This window comes from Leopardus geoffroyi, chromosome E2 (genome assembly GCF_018350155.1).
Source record: "Leopardus geoffroyi isolate Oge1 chromosome E2, O.geoffroyi_Oge1_pat1.0, whole genome shotgun sequence".
NCBI lineage: Eukaryota > Metazoa > Chordata > Mammalia > Carnivora > Felidae > Leopardus > Leopardus geoffroyi.
Window position 1 is genome coordinate 28,567,808 of NC_059335.1, and position 17,011 is coordinate 28,584,818.

Genomic DNA, 17,011 nt, shown 5'->3' on the forward strand with positions numbered 1-17,011 from the left:
GTCCCGAGTCCTCGCTTCTCGGGTCCCGGGTCCCGACCTCCTCGCCCCCTCGCCCCCTGGCCCCCCGGCCCCCACGGCCCTCCAGCTCCCCGCGCGGGGCTGAAGACCGCAGCCTGGAGGGGGGCGCTGTGTCCGCCCGGCGGCGCCTGGCCCCGCCCTGCCCTACAGCCCCGCCCCCCGCCCGCCCCCCGCCCGTCCCCCGCCCGCCCCCTCCGCGGCCCGCCTCGCCTTTGATGCGCCGCGCCCGGCCAATGGGCGCGCGGGGAGGTGCGGGCCGCGGCGGCGGGCTGGGGGCTCGGCGCGCCCGGGCGTCAGTCGGGCCGCGGCGACGGCGGCAAGAGCGCGTCCCGGCGCCGCCTCGGGCTCGGCTCGGCTCCGGGTTTCTCCAGGAGGAGGAGAGCGAGGCGAGGCGCGGCGAGCCGCCGGCCCCGCGGACTGGGCGCATGGCTTAGGGACGCCCCCGCCCGCCGCGCCCCCAGCATGGGGAAACTTCACTCCAAGCCGGGTCAGTGTCCCCGCCCGCGCGCCGGCCCCCTGGCCCCGGCCGTCCTCGCCCCCGCGATTGCTAACTCTCTGCCTCTCCTTTCTTTCCGGCTCCCGCCGCCGCCGCCGCCGCGCGCGATGTGCCTGCAGCCGCCGTGTGCAAGCGCAGGGAGAGCCCGGAAGGTAGGGGCGCGCGGGGCACCGACCGGGGGGATGGACGGGGAAGCACCGCGGACCGCGGCGGAATGGCCTAGCTCGCGGGATCTTATTACCAGGGCCACCCCCACCCCCTACTCCGGCCACCAGTTCCACAGACCCGCTCCGGGAGCAGCCTTCTTGCCCCCCCCCCCCCCCTTTCTGTTCCATCCACCCGCTCCTCTCCGTCCTGTGCTCTCTCTTCTGACCCCCAAGCCCTTCTCTCGCCGTCCCCGCCCTCCGCGCTCGCTGCGCCCCCTCTTCAGACTCCTAAGCCCCTTCCCCCAAGATTCTGCCCCCTCTCTTTCCGGCCCTCAGCCCCTTCCCCCGAGATCTGGGCTCTTGCGCGCGCTGCTTCCCTCTCCTCACCCTCCGTTTCCCTCTTCCCCTCATCCTGTGCTCATTGCACCCATCTTCTGATCCTCACCCCTCTCCTCCGCAGTCGCGGCCTCCAGCGCTCGCTCTTCTGATCCTCAGACCCTTCCTCCGGGGTGCTGCTCCCCCTTCGCGCACCCCGTTAGGTCCCTGCTCCTGGGGCTTCGCTGGACCCCTTTCTCCTGATTACCTGCGTCCCTTTCTCGGATTGTGTCCTGGCTCTCAACTCCCTCCTGGCCCTCGCTGCCTCTGCCGCGCCCACTCGCCCTGCTCTCTCGGGTAACTTTTCGCCCAGGGGCCAGACTCAGGGGGCTTCGTGTCTTCCCCGCCCCAGGTGACAGCTTCGCCGTGAGCGCCGCCTGGGCTCGGAAAGGCATCGAGGAGTGGATCGGGAGGCAGCGCTGCCCCGGCGGCAGTTCTGGGCCCAGACAGCTGCGGGCGGCGGGCACCGTTGGCAGAGGAACCCGGGTACGATCCCCTCCTACCCTCCTTTCAACTTCAGAGACGGGCCTGCTTACCCACCCACCCCAACTTTTAGCACCCTCTTGGCACAGCTTAAGTCCAGAAGCCCCTTCTCAGCTGCCCCTGTCCCCCTAACATGACCCTGTACCCCCATGTCTTGGGGAACCTTAGAGGTGGCACAGGTGATGCAGTCTCCTGCCCAGCTGGGGAAAGAGGGCTGTTTGGGGGGAAGATCCTAGGTGACGAGGTGGTACAGGTCCAGTCTGTGGGGAATCTTGTCTGCGCTGGAGGGACTTGGGGGCCTGCTCTGACTTCTTACCTTGTTTCTGCGCCAGCATTCAAAGGTGGATCTGGAGGGGGGTGGCTAGTAAGGCAGGGAAGGCATGAAGGAGGGGTGTCTGGGTGGAGGGCAGGACTGTGGTGGCCTCCAAATGTGTTCCAAGTGTCTGTGGCGTTCATCAGTACCATCTGCCCAGGAACCCCAGTAGAAAGGGCTGTGATCTGGGTGGCAGAGTTTGGGGGGCACTGAGACCTGGTAGGTAGGTTTGGGGGGCACTGAGACCCCGTCATTTGGCCCACAGGAAGAGAGAGGGTCTCATTCCACTGCAGCCCGGGCCTTGCCCCAGTAGGTCCCCGAGGCTGGAGTTGTTCCTGGGGGAGCAGTAGACGTGACAGGGGAGCGAGTGAGTCAGGCCCCAGCTCCTGGCCTGGGACTGGTGTTCACAGATGTCCTGTGAGCTCTGGAACTCTGCACGGAGCTTTCAGATGGTCTGCGTGGAACTCGAGCAAGCCAAGGATCAAAGGATCAATCAACTTTTTGATGTGACATTTAATTTTTTTTTTTTTTTTTTTTAACTTAGAGGGGGAACAGACTGAGTCTCAGGTCTGGTTAGTTCTTTGGTCTCGTCCATGGGCTAGGGAGGGGCCTGGGGAGTCTTTGGAGGTGTGCGTGTGTTTCCGGGCGGTGGCACCTGGGCTCTTTGCAGCAGCCCCGTCGCAGGGGGCCGGTGTTGGGAGGTGAGTCTGTGGATAAAGTCGACTCTTGTCATACTTCTTGTATGAAGTAACCTCTGGGTCTGGGAGAAGCCCCCGCCTCCTCCTCCGGTGGCTCGCTTTAGCTGGGGGCTTTCTCTGCACCATTTTTCTTCGTCTGTTGGCTGGGCTGGAATTGGAGCTGCTCTCCCCTAGGAAAGGTCAAAACTTGGTGGGTGGGGGGCACTGCGGTTGGGGCCCTTGAGAAACAGAGCCACAAACTTCCCTTTCTTCCCCCAGCGTTTATAGTTTTTGATCTACTTACTTATTTAAAGCCCAGTGAAAATGATCCGATTTAGCCCTATGAACAAATGCATTTGTAGCTCAAGACAGAGGCCAACTGAGTGGATTTCCATTAATCAAGTTTTGGGTTTTTTCAGCCTGTTTATTTTTACAAAGTATTCCTGCAGAATGACATTTATTTGCAGTCCCCCCCCCCCCACCTTTTTTTTTTTTTCCTTTCCTCAACTGCCAGGCAGCTTGCTCCATGCTTTAGGGGAAACTTGAAATACAGCGAGGGCTTACTTCAATTGACTTTTATCTTCAAAGCCATAACAAATGTTACCCGCATGTTTTTGGTGGGTCTCCTTGGCATCCAGTCCTGGAGGATGGGAGGGAGGAGGAAGGAAGGAGAGGAAAACAAAAGTCTGTCGTTTTTAATTAAATAGTAGTGTTCCCAGCAAGAGGAATGTGAGCCAGTAAAAGTTGCCATTGGGGGAAATGAGGGAGGGTGGGGAAGGGGCCCCAGCTTAAGTCTGTGGCTTTGGTGAAGTCACGGAATTTTGTTGCCTGGTTTCTTCCCCCAGCTGAGGACAGCGTGGGGGTGGTGCTTGCCCCCTCCCTTCCTCGCCCCCCTCTCTCGGAGAAACACTGAGGGGTCATTAATGTTTGTTCAAAGCACTTTTGAAGATGTGAGACACAGAGCCATCAGCGTGACATATGTTAGTGGTGGCGGAGGGTGGGCCCCGCCATCCAGGATATTAAGGGGAGGAAGCCTCTGCTTCTTTGGGAGTTATGCTTTGGTGACTAGGGTCCAGACACCTGTGTTCCTACCAGTCCCTGGCCCAGCCACCGCATCTGCAGAGCGGGGGCTGGGGAGCCCACCCTGGGAGAGGTCAGGGTAAGCCCAAACGTGTAGGCCTGCATGGTGGGGGCCTGTGCAATGATTTCAGGTGGTGCCTCGAGGAGTGTTTGTTATCTTAATAGTGAAGCGCTGCTTTTCCCAGGAAAGGTAGTAACTAGGACATCAAACCCCCGATTTCACGGATATTATCGCTTAGGATGAAGCTAAATTGAAAGAGAGCGGTGAAAGTTGATTCCGGGAAAAATATTAAGTACAAGTGGTCAAAGTCGTGACTGTGGAAACAGGATGCTCAGAGTTTGGGAAACACCGAGAAATGGTAAGTAAGACAGCAGTGAGCAACCTTCTGTCCAGTTTAACTCCCATGATTCCCAGTGGCACAGAAAGCGTTCTTCCATTAGCGCGGCGGGAGGTAGGGTGTGGGCTCCAGAGTCTGCCGGATTCCAGGGGCTGTCAGAGGTCCCCCCACCAGCTCCAGGCCCGGCTTGGTGGTGGCCTCTGTCTTCACTCCTTCACATGGCCTTTCACCAGAGTGGCTGGAAACATATTAGTGGTTCATCCAAGTAGCATTATTATTATTGCGATGAGAACTATTTATTAAGTGCCACGTGTATGTCAAGTACTTTGCTTACATTATCTTACTCCTCCTTATAACCCTATAAAGTTGCCAGCCAGCTTGTGTGGACTCTGTCTTTCTCCCTTTCTGGAGCACTGTCTAGACCACAGAGGCCACATGTGGTAAAGCCCTGTGCTGGACCATGTGCCCCAAGGGCGCCACACTTCACGTCTGGAGAGATGGCATGCTGACCCGCTGCTGAGTACTTTGGGAAGAGGCAGGCTGTGGGGCAGGCGGAAGGGGCCCCTGCTTGCCGTCTTCCTCCCTGACCGGGTCTGAGTAGCTTAGTAAATGTTCAGGGTGGGTCCTGGTTGCATGCAAGGTCCTGGGATGTGAGAGGATGACCTCGCTGGCACCAACCTAAGCCTGACCTCCTGAATACAAAAATAAATGAGGTCAAGCTCTGCCACCAGAGCTGGTCACCTTGTATAAGCCATTTTACCTAAGCTCATCTGCAAAATGGGTATAATAACATTCCCATCCCTGGCAGGGTTATGGCAGATGACTCCTCAAAGAGCTCAAAAGGGAGAAAGGTACCGGGAGGTTTGCTGAGGCTCCGGTGGGGGTGGGGACGGGAGCCCAGATTACAAATCCAGAGGTTTCCCACCTCCCCTGCCCGGCCATACCGTATAGAAGCACTTGGAGGGACACAGGCTAAGGCCGGGGCTTCTGCTCTTTCCGTGGGTACATGACAAACTTCAAGGAAACTGGAGCTCAGAGGAGAAAAGCAATGAGAAATGGGAGGTGTCCACGTTACGAGTGAAGAACAACAAAGCGAACAGTTTATATGCCAGACAACAATGTGCTAACCAATTAGAAATTTACATAAGCATAACCTCAAAGAGATAAAGAAGGATAGTGAAACATGAAGCTACAACAGGCGGTTACAAAAGAGAACCAATTGGAACTACTGGGTCTGGAAAATGTAATATAATATAATGAGCGAAGTAAAAAAGCTCGGTAGGTGGATGGAACAGCTTAATGGACCCAGAGAGCCTGATAGGAAAACACCTGGAAAAGCAGAATCTGCTCCCGCGGCGTGTACATGCGAGAGCATACGTGAGTGTGGATGACCAGATTTAAGGCGGTCCCCTCCCCACCTGCCCCCACCGCCCCCCATGTGGCCCTTTTGTTCTTTTATGGCAAAACTGCCTGAAGAAGCCGGCTGAGAGCCGTGGTGCCGGTCGGCCTGCCTCTGGATCGAAGGTGGCTGCCAGGAGGGCTGGTAATTTGATTAGGGGGCGCCTAGTGCATTTTGATATTGGGGGACGATTGGGAGGGTGCAGGCCGGGCTGGAGCCCGCGGGGACGTGTGCGGATGGGTGATGGGGTTGGAGGCTGGCTCCTGGCCCAGCTGCTGCCCGAGTTGCCGGATTCCAGGGGAATTACCCTTGAATGATACCAGTTGGCACAATTAAAAGGCCCCATGTCTTCACCATATGGAAAGCGTTAGGCCTCCTTACGTGGTTTCAAAGCTATGTGCCGGGAGGTACACTTGACATTTGAGGTAAAGCATAAATTAAATATTTGGTGTTTCAGAATTAAAAGATGATTTGCTTTGAGGCTGGTGGAGGCCTCTGGGCCTCCACTTGCTGGCATCTTTGGGTTCTCCATGGAGGGTCTCCTCTGTCTGTGGCAACCGGGAGTTCAGAGCCCCACCTGGCAGCTTTCTTTACCCCTGGGGAGCAGGGAGGAGAGACTGGGGAAGTCTGAACTGGGCAGGGTGCTGGGGGGGGGGGCTTCTGGTTTCCAGTAGGGCTTGGGTCCCTCAGGGTGGTGCCGGGGGTGGGCAAGGGCGTCATACTCTGAAGGCTTAAACGAATCTCTGTGATGTGGTCTCTGGGAGACTTCGAGGAGCGTCTCATCCTGCCTTCAAAACTCTTCTTCTTTGAGAAGAAAGTTCCCCTGGGCCAGGCCGGTGCGTGTTCTGTTTCCTTGAATTCAGGAAGAGCCCCTCCTTCAGGACGTCAGCTATTAATTATGATTAATAATGGATTGTTATTATTAACTCCCTAGCTGTACCAGGCATCGAGGACATAGTGGCACAGAAAAGAGATATGGCACCTGTCCTCCTGTGGCTTCTAGTCTAAGAGAGGAGACAAAAAGAATCCACACATAAACAGCCAAATTAACAGGCAGCAGGCCTTGGGAGAAGCTGTGTGAGTGACATTCAAGCAGAGACCGGAAAGGCCGTGAGGAAGAGGGTGTGAGAGCGGCAGGTTGGTTTTCGCACAAGGAGTAGCCGACCGAGGCCCCGGGCTTGCTATTGTCCCTGAGAACTGGGTGGTGTTTGGGTTGGGATGGTGGACCCCAAGGGGCTCGCAGCCTGTGGGGACTACAGATCTCTCCTGGTGCTCAGTCTTTCTGAAGAGCTCTCTGTGTGAGTGGCTCTTGGCATGTTTGAGCCACCTGCCCCCCTGGACAGGTATGTGGGGTGGGACCGGGTGGGTAGTCAGTGTGCCCCCCGCCAGCCATTAGCTTGCCCCTTAGATGTGATTAATTGGATCGTCATGGACGTGGGGACTTGGGGGCTTTACTCCAGCTGTTTGGATGGATTCATTGCCCCTGCTACCCTGAGGGGAGAGGAGGGGCGCCTGTAGGGCCAGAAGCCCAGTTGTGGGGGGATAGAGGGGACCTGAGGGGTGGGATTGGATTGGCTGCTCAAGGCAGAGAGAGGCACCCCACGGGCTAGGGGACAAGAGCCAGGGACAAGCCAATCCCAGAGAACGGTTGTGAGCCTGTGCCTGAGGGTAGAGGGTCCCTTGCCTTGGTTTACCAGATGTGTCTGCGGAAAGGGAGTGCCGAGGAACCCTGTGGTCAAGGGGCCAGTGCCCTGGCCAAGAAGAGATCTGCTACCTCTGGTGAGCCAGGCACCCCCCCCCCCCGCCCCCGACAAGTACTAGCTTGGAGGGTGCTTATAGTCTCACTTGCTGGCTGTGAGTTTCCAGTGTGCTTCGATTTAGAAACTTTTGGAATTTTTAGGTCGCTTGTTGGATTCCAAAGCAGGCGCTTCCGGCTGCCTCCCTGACTTCCCTTTTCTTTTTCACTCACACATGTTCTTTTTGTGGCTCTTGTCTCTCACAGACATTCTTTCTCTTCCTCTCGCTCTCTCTCCCCCTCCCCTCCCCACTCCTCCGCCCTCTCCTCCTCTCCCCCTCTCCCCGAGGTAGGAAAAAATTCAGACTCTCACAAACAAAATATCTGCCATTCCATCTGAGGGAGAACTGAGGCAGGAGCCCAGAATATCCTGGAAGAAACGCCAGAGAGAGCTGAAGGCCTCAGTTGTTTAATCTGGAATCTTTGATGTCACCGGGCTCCGTTTATCCTGGGAGGCTGCCTGCCTCTTTAGGGCTGGCTTCAGACTCTCCGCATGAAGAATGGCCGAGAGCCTTCAGGGGCTGGAGGAAAAGCCTGATCACTCCCCGAAGGGCAGGCCTGATGATGCTGCCCCCTCCTGCCAAGCCCAGGTGGGGTGGAGAACCTTTTCCAAACAAGCACTTCCAGAGACATAAGTAATTCTTTGATAACTTCGCGGGGAAGCAGAGGGGGCCCTTTATCCATGTGGGCAGCAGGCACAGGGCTTTGCGAGGAAAAGCTCAGGTCCCTCCTTGGGTCATCCCTGGCCCCAGAAAGGCGGCTCTGCCTACCCGGGCGTGCCCCGGGTGTGAGTTTGTTTAGAGGGCTCCAAGGAATTGGTCTGGGCTTCACTTTCCATACGTGCGGAGCCACGTGGGTGGCGCCCTGTGTGCGTGGCCTTGTGTGTGGCTGCTGCCTTTCAGAGGACCCAGGGGTCCTGGGGGGTGGTGGGAGGGGGCTTCGCAGTGGTGTGGCCTCCCCTCCCTCCTCCAGGCCTCAGGTTTTCCAGCTGAGAAGTAGGATAAAATTATTTATTATTATTTAGCAACTATGAATGCATTTTATTCAAGTCGGTCCTGCATCTATGCCTTAGATGTTGAGTACCTATTTTAGGCCAGGTATACATTTGCTCTGCCAGTAGAGCTGGTACTTGGTTCATGGACTGTATATACTCTAGTAGGAAAAGGAAAATAGTTTTAAAAACAAATGACACAATTGAAGTTGTGATACGTACCTCGCAGGAGGAGTACTGGGTGCTTTGAGAACATGGATTCGGGATCAGAGTGAATCTGGGTGGCCGTTCATTCCCTAGGTGTTCGAGTGTGCTTACGGTGTCGTGGAAACCAGGAAGCATAAGGCTCGGTTCCCGCCTCACCTAACCTCGAGTTGAGCGGAACTAAACGTTCATCTTTGCCTCCCGTCCGTTTTTCTTATCTTATTGCATTGGTTAGAATCCCCTTTACTATTTAATAACTGTTTGCTGCGTATTGAGTTCAGAAAGCTTTCTTTAACTCCTGGCTTGCTAATATTTTTGAAACCGGGAATAATGATTGAACTTTGTCTAGTGCTCTTGGGGCGTTCTCATCCTTTGCTAATGTGATAGATGATTCAGATGCGTGATTTACATCACTAGACTTCCTCGTGTTCAACTTCCTTTGCATCCCTAAGCTCCATCTTTCTTCGTCATGAGACATTGCTGTTTTAAAATGTTGCTGCATTGGACCTGCTGATATTTTCCTCTGGATTTTGCATCGGTACCCATGTAAGATGGGTTCATAGTTTGGGAAGGTGGATACTGCACAATGGAGACAATGTTAGCGGAGTGTTGGAGGACGCTCTGGGGGCTCTGAGAGTCTGGAGCAGGGAGCGCCAACTGGCCTTGGGTAAGAGGTGGCCTTGGAGGAGCTGTGATTTAGGCCCAGAGGTGAATCGAGGAAGGGGTGGTGGAGAGCAAGGCAAGGGGAAGGGCCGTGTAATAGTTTAAGAATGTCTGCTAGATGGGCCAGCAGCGAGTGAGAAAGCCTTGTTGTCTAGAGGGCAGTTCATTTGGCTGAGGAGGGATCACCTTCTGGGCCCGGGGGCCTTCTCAACCACGTTATGGACCTCAGTCCTTGTCTAGAGGGGAGGCAAGTGGCGGCCCCTAAGTGAGGGGCCAGCGGGACAGAAGTGGGGGAGTGCTCATGCAGGGGAAGAAGGAATGTGGAGACCGGTTCTCGGTTGTAAAAATACCGTGGGGGATAAAGAGGAGTCAAGTGACTGTATCTTCTGGGCTCAGTGAGAGATTCTGGAATGTCTGCATTGGTTCAGGCATGACACTTGGTTCTCAGAGGATATCCAGGGGGCCCTTGAGGAGGCCACCAGCAGCTGGAGGACCAGGAGTAGGAGAGCAGGACGCTTCAGCAAACTGGTCGAAGGGGGTCGGCTTCCTGGGGGCACAGAGCAGCGTCGAGGAGGGCAGGGAATGGACGGGGCTGGGGATAGCAATAGAAGAATCGACTCCAGGCCTCAGTTCCCTCATCTGTAAAGCGGGGATGGTAAAAGTACCTGCTCCACAGGGTGCTTTTGTGGGGACTCAAACTGCAAAATGGTTCTAACTGCCTGGCACGTAAGTAAGTGCTCAGTACAAGTTATAAGGCCATCAAGAGGCACCGGGCTTTGGAGATTTGGGGAGGACTTTTTGAAGGAGGTGGCATGTGAGGAGGGCTCTGAAGGATTTTGAGGCTGAGGGCAGGGGTCAGAGTTCAAAAGGGAAGAGAAGTCATATTAATGAGCGCAGCAGGCTGGGTGGAGACCAGCGGGAGGGGTGGGGGCTGGTGGCCCCTGGGGGCACCCGTCCTGTCTCAAGGGGGCAGCACCCCTCAGCTCCAGCCTGCTGACCAAGGTGTGGGAATGTGGCCCTGGACCTGCCTTCTGATCATGAAGAGAATCCAGCCATCTGGGCTTTTTTTTAAAGTTTATTTATCTATTTTGAGAGAGAGAGAGGGAGAGAGGGAGAGAGAGCAAGCGTAAGCGGGGAGAGGCAGAGAGAGAGGGAGGGAGACAATCCCAAAAAGGCGCCGCACTGTCAGCACAGAGCCTGATGTGGGGCTCAGACTCAGGAACCGCGAGATCGCGACCTGAGCTGAAGTAAAGAGTCGGGTGCTTAACCGACCGAGCCACCCAGGTGCCCGCTTTTTATGTGAAATCATTCTGATTGAAAGAGATTATCATCAACCGAATACCGTTTTTAGAAAATAGTTTCTTTGGACGGGCCCGGGCAGCTAGATTTGGCCTGTTGCGCCCTGGCCTGTGAGATGAGACGTCCGTGGGGTACAAGTGTGTTCCTGGTGATAGCGTATACGCACAGGTCTTAGGCTTTACATGCAGCTTTTGCACGTGTTGTTCCCCCGTATGGTGCAGGAGAGAGGTGGGCTCAGCAAACGGAAGTCTTGGGTCCAGCCTTGCAGAGTTGGATTCGGGCTGCGTCCGAGCAGAGAGCGCAGCCCAAGCGAAGGCTGGGTGCTGGGGAGTCGGGGACAGTATGTTTCGGTTTGGCCGAACGCTCTGGGAGGAGCAGGTGGGGGTGAGCACAGAGAGATGTGGTTTGGGCCTCTTGGTGGACAGCTCTAGTCCATACTTCAAGCTTGCTTTGGTTCTCCTGACCTCCGTTTGACCCGCCGTCCGGTTCGGGCCCCTTTGTGCTGAGGCCCGGCGTGTGCGCAGAATAGGTGTCGGAGGTGTGACTTTCGGAATCAGACTCTCTGGGTCCGAGCCCTAGCTGCGTGTCTCCCCAGCCGGGTGGCTCGTCTCTGGTCCTCAGTTTTCACATCCGTGGGATGGGGAGAGTCCTGGCTCCTAGCTCATGGAGTTGTTCTAAGAGCGAGATGAGTTAGTCCCTCTTGGCAAATCAGGGAAAGGAAAGCAGGTGTCTCTTCTCTTACAGCTTTCCGGTGTCGCTTGCTGATGATCGCCCGCGTGTGCGCTGCACGTGATGCGGAAAAGAGCAGGCCGTGGTGGGCCAATAAGGAGCGGGGGAGGGGTATAGCATGAGAGGGAGAGAGAGAGAGAGAGAGAGAGAGAGAGAGACTCTCAAGCAGGCTCTGCACTGTCGGCACGGAGCCCACTGTGGGGCTCGAACTCACAAACTGTGAGATCGTGACCTGAGCCGAAACCAAGAGTCGGATGCTTAACCGACTGAGCCACCCAGGCGCCCTGATTTTATTTTTTTTGTTGATCTCGCCTTTCTGGCTGGATGGGAGGTAGGGGGGAGGCCTCCTGAGCTGATTGGCTGGCCTGCTGTGTGCTGCCTGGGGCCCCTGGCCTCGAGTACTGCTCTGGGGCCCTGGAGAGGCTGGGGCAGAGCATAAAGGGCCCCTGTTGCCTTCAGGCCACAGGTAAGGGCTGGGGAAGACCGGAGCCTCCCAAGTGGACTCAGGCCCAAGGATGTTTTTCTAATTCCAGAAGGCCACGCATGCTGGCAGGCCCCTCACACAGAGGCTTTGGCTTCCAGCAGCTCCCCTGAGTGGGTCTGGGGGTGCTGCTGAGGGATGCCACGGCCAGTCCACACCTGGCTTCTCGAGGGAGCCCGGTTACAGGGCAGTTTTTGACCTAAACTCTGTTATTTTACCCTTCTCCCCCCCCTCCCCCCCCCAGTGATCTACAGCGACTTCACAAGCAAAAAGAGGATGTAAGAAAACTACTACAGACCAGGAATGAAGTTGCCCTTTCAGCGGGCACTGGGGACTCCCTTCTTGTTCCTTTGCCCTGGAAATTCCAAAGAGCCTGGTGCCTCGGTTGCTCTTGGCACATGCCTTCGTTTTCAGTGTTCTGTGGCTGTAGCCTCAATGGGGCTCCTAAGTGCTCAGTATATTCTGCACCCCATGCTGAACCATCTGCTGTAGGTCAGGCCCTGAGCCAGGCGCTGTTCTTACCACTCAGTTCTCACAGCGCCATTGTAAGGCAGGTACTGGGATCGTCCCCATTTTACTGCTGGAAAAACTGAGGCTCGAAAGGAGTCTCCCTCCTTGCCCAAAGTCACTCGGTGTGGAAGTGGAATCTTGCTCCAGCAAGATTCAAATTCAGGTTAATCTGGTTTTAGAACTGCCTTAAATCATTATAGAGGAGATTTTTTCCCCCCTTAAGCTATATGTGATAATCCCCTTTGTGGCTCATGAAATCAATTTAGTGACCAGCATTAAAAAAAAAAAAAAAAAAAGAATAAAAACAAGAGAGAACAATGACCAAAGTGAGAAGAAATACTGCTTTGTGTAACTTTGTGTTTAGTTTGTAGGCATGGATATTCATGTCTATTGATAATAGATGGATAGCTAGATCAATCTAGGTCTATGTATATCTACATACACATCTATACTCAAATCCATATATAGGGAGGCCTATTCTAAAATGTAATTCTTACTGTGGGTTGAGGTATTAGGAGACACTGATGTTTGGTCACTGGTACAGATTCTGAGCCTGGATACCCTAGGTCAGCTTCTTACTAGCTGTGTGACCTTGGGCAAGTTCCCTAACCTCTCTGCGCCAAAGTTTTCTGTCTCAGCTTCAGGGTCTTTCGGTTTGCTGACTTTCTGGTCACAACAGATTCTCCCAGGATTGCCAGGGGTGCTCTCTTGCCCACCTACTCCCTTTGCTTAGGGCATGAAGAGAACGAGGCGTCCTTTGCGGGCCCCCACGTCCTCCTCCTGAGAAACCAACGTCTGAGCAGCAGCTGCATCCTGCAAGAACACGTGGCTGAATCTTTAGGGTCTGGACAGAGTACTATGTTGTACGATTTGCTTAACATTATGCACTTTGGGATGGACCAGGCAGGGGCAGCTTGTCTGTGGCTCCACGTGGCATAGTTGGGGTGGCTCAAGCAGCAAGGGGCCAAGAATTCCACTTGGGTCATATGTCCAGGGCCTTAGCTCCCTTCCACGTGGCCTCACCACGTGGTTAGCTTGGGCTCCCTCAGAGTATGGCGGTCCCAGGGTAATCTGCCTCCCTACGTGGTGGCGGCCTTCCCGGGAGTGCAGAAGTGGGAACTGCCAGGCCTTCTGAAGGTTTGGGCCCGGAACTGGTGACCCCATGTTCTCCTTGTTAAAGCAGGTCACAGGTTTAGCCCAGGTTTAGGGGAAGGGGCAAAAATACTGGGAGGTGGGATTTCTTGGGGACCACGAAGGTAGTCTTGCAGAGAGGATGTGTCTTCTGGAGAGAAACTGCCCAGTGGCTGAGTAGGAAAAAGGACTTCAAGGTGTCCATTGGACTTAGGAACCTGCTGCTCACAGCCGGGTGTGGCAGGAGTTTGTCTTGGCAGAATGACAGCAGAGGCAGGACAGGCCTGGGTCATGAGGGGACTGGGGAAGCCTTGCACGTGAGCCGAGCACATACTCGTGAGAACATCCTGGGCTGCGTTATTTGCAAGAGTGAAAAATGTGTAATGACTCAGATATCGGAGACAGGCTAACAACAGACCATGGGGTAGATGGGTCACGGATTTCTCTGCAACTGGTAAAACCAGGGTGAGTTAGGGTGGGCAGTGGGCTGACGGGAAGGAGGCCCTGAAAGGCTCCTGAATGAGCAAAGCAAAAGCAAAACATAAGTATAACGGGGTCCCGTTTTTGCGGGATGCAAAAATCTATTCAGGCCTGTGTCTGTCTGTTTACAGGTGCACAGAGAAGGATCTGGAAGGATACACTGCCAAAGGCTGCTTCCCTAAGGATTGGGGTGGTGGGGGGTGGTGAGGAGAGAAGGAATTTCACTTTTCACGTTATACGTTTCTACGTTGTTTGATTTTTTTTTTTTTTTTTTTTTTTTGGTCCAATGAGCATGGGCTACTTTTGTATTTTTCAAAAAGCCAATACATTTTAGAAGAGAATGAGAGATGAGAAACGGATCACATGTGCGGGAACTCTGTGGAGAAGCTTTGCTGGAGAGGGTGGAGAGGGAAGATGGTGGGGGGAGGGGGGGATGTGGGGTTGGGAAGGGCGCAGGGCACAGTCGAGGACCATCTGCATCAGAACCTCCCGCCTGCGTTCTGAGATGCGGAGAACTTGGGTCTCCCTCCCCCTGGAGGCTCTCTGAATTCAAGCCTCTCTGTATTGGCCGACACCTGTCCTGGCTGGACCCTGTAGGAAGGGCAGCTGGGGAAGGGCTGAAGGGGGAGGGCTGAGGCGGGGAGGGCACTGCCCATCTGGAGGGCTGGAGGGGTGGAGAAGGGGGCACAGTCCCTGACTCCTGACGAGCTCAGTCAATGGTTCTGTTTCTCTCTGTGCATTTCCGCACGGCTGTGGCTCTGTAAACCTATATGTGGGCTTAGAGCTTTACTGGCAGTTATGATACCTGGCCTTTCTTTCAAGACCTGCCAGGACCCTCGATTTATAACTGGAAGGAAGGAGATGTTAAAAGGACCTCAAGACTAATGCCGTCCGGTAGAACTTTCTGTGATGATGGTGATACTCTGTGTCTGCACAGAGGAATCATTAGCCACCTGTGGCCGTTGAGCACTGGGGATGTGGCTTCTGTGACTAAGGAACGGAATTTTAACTATATCGTATTGGAATTAATTTAAATGTAAATGTAAATAGCCATATAAGGCTAGCAGCTTCCTCATGGACAGCGCAGCTCTGGACCAATGGAGAAAATCCTGTGCTCCAGCACATCAGGCTGACCCCATCCTAAGGGGGGAGGGTCAAAGGGGTTATTTGCAGCAGGCGGTGGTGGAAAGAGCTCTGCCCTCAGAAAGCGCTGCTCTGCTGAAACCCTTCTTGGGGTCTTTCCAGACCCTGCTCCTTGGAGGCATGGCTTCCTTCAGCCTCGGAGGGCCACTGCTTGGCCACTGCTGCGTGGGGGATGGGAGAGATCATGGGATCCTTCCAGGTGGGTGGGTTGGAGCATCTTCTCCTGGTGTCACAGATCAGGCCTTCCTGGCCTTCTTAATCTGCAAGGGCCTTCTTGACATCTTGCTTCCGGGGCTCTTAGGCGAGGACTTGCCTGCTTGGCTCTGGTGTGCGGAGCCGGGAGGCAAAACCCACTCCTGGGGCAGGTGCCAAGAGGGGCCATCTTTTCTCCAGGAGGAAGGGCCAGAGCCTTATGGTCTGCAAAGCCTTCCTCGCAGTCATTTGTCAGGTATTTAATGTTTCCAGAACGGAGGAAACTAAAGCCAGACTGCAGAGTCCACGGGGCAGGTTTTGCGTGGCCCGGCACCGTGTCTCAGGGCCTTTTGCTCCAGAAGCGTCTGCCAGGTGGATGAGGCTCAGACGGGCTCGCGGCTTGGTCAGGGGGTGCACGGCCCCAGAGGGGCAGGAGTTAGGGTCCGGTCCGCGCCTCCTCGCACAGAGCCATGCTGCTCTGAGCCCTTGAAGGGAGCCTCTGCTCACGTCTCCCCTGCCCCTCAGAGAGGGTCCTCATCTTTTTCCTTTTCGTAAATGAAGCAGTGTAAAATGAAAAGAAAAGAAAAGAAAGAAAGAAATTCAAAGTAGTAGTGAAAGTTATGTAATAAAAAGGAAGCCTCCTCGCCATCTCCACCACTGTCCTGCCAGCGCCCTCTCTCCAGGCATCTGGTTCCGGTTCCTCAAGGAGCTTCTCGCCTTGCTCTGTGCGGATGCACCCTTATCCCCGTGCAGATAGCACAAGCCCTCTTGGCCAACAGGACTGGGAAGCACTGGTGTTTGTAGGTTGATTGGAAAATGGAGTTAAGGTGGGAAATCATGAAAAAGTGATAGAGGAGACTTTGTTTTAACTTCAGTTGCCTGTCGGTAATCTTGCTTTGTTAACAGTGTATCTTGAAATCAGTCCTTATCAGTACATTTAATCTTACTGCTCCTCATGGCTCTCAAGCCTTCCATTCTAAGGATGGACCATAATTTGTTGCACTGATTCTCTATCGTTGGGCAGCTAGGTTGCTTATGGACTTTGTGCATTTCTGCAGCTTCGCTTCTGTACACACACCTCTGCCTCGACATACACACCCGATGTGATTTCCAGGTGTGACTCTACCATTTTTCTGGCAAAGCCAGAGTTTCTCCCCTGGGCTAATATTTTCAAAATTCAGGGGACAGCAGCTTCAGGGGTGGGGGCGGGGGGTTGTTGTGGTTAAGTCAGTGGCTTAGTCAGGATCCCTTGGGTTTCTTGGATCCCACCCCTTTCTTGGGGTGGCTTAGTCAGGATCCCTTGGGTTTTAAACCCACTCCACTGTTTCATACAGAGGCGTGTTATTGGCCTGTGTTAACTCCAACTCCAACTCCAGACAGCTCCAACTCTGTCCCGGGTCTGTGGTCTGTGCCTTGCTCTGCTTTTCTTGGGCTCGGCTTTGTTCTCAGGCAGACTCTCCCCAGGTGGTGGCAGTTTGGCACCCAGTGGTCCGGGCTGCTGTTCCAGGCTGGAAGAGAATATTTCAGCTAAAGCCCAAGCTGGGCTCCCATTGTTTTGACTTGGCTCACAAGCCTATCACAGAACCATGCCTCTGCCTCTGATGGTCCTGGGTCACGTGGTCATCGTGGAGTGGGGGCTGGGATCAGCCCCAAACCTCAAGGCCAGGGGTGGGGGGGGTGGGGGGGGGCGGGGGGCGGTTCCCTAAAGAAACGCCTCACTGGTGCACCTGTGAGGAAAAAGCACACCGGATGGGCGAAACCAACAACATCTGTGCACCGCCTGGTCCCGGGAGTAAAACTCACTGATTGCTGCTCCTGTCAGCAGCTGGCGAGCGTGGGTGGGGACAGAGCAGACGACAACTAGCTGCCTATCTGGGGAGAGCTGCTCCTGGGCCCTGGTAGTTTGCCACCTCCTCCATGCAGCCCACACGGGCCTTTCTTTCAAACCCCTAGCTTCTCTTTTGAGAGACCCTTTTGAGAGTCTGCTAAATCTGATGGTGTCATTCGCTTCACAGAAATGCTCGTCTACACCTTTAATTCCAATTTCAGGGCACCCGTAACCTCCCAG

General features: G+C 54.9%; 1 protein-coding gene across 2 annotated transcripts in view; it reads left to right on the top strand.

Annotated features, from left to right (window-relative positions):
* The first annotated feature begins 296 nt into the window (after positions 1-296).
* NKD1 (NKD inhibitor of WNT signaling pathway 1) overlaps positions 297-17,011 on the top strand; it is an 83,671-nt gene continuing 66,956 nt past the window's right edge. Inside the window, exons 1-3 of one of the 2 annotated variants that reach the window (XM_045442718.1) lie at positions 297-505; positions 634-666; positions 1,388-1,521. In XM_045442718.1, the coding sequence (XP_045298674.1) occupies positions 481-505; positions 634-666; positions 1,388-1,521 (192 nt within the window). In that variant the 5' untranslated portion in view covers positions 297-480. Of the gene's footprint in view, positions 506-633; positions 667-1,387; positions 1,522-3,827; positions 3,948-17,011 lie in introns of those variants that run through there. The other variant, XM_045442719.1, reaches the window with a different exon arrangement.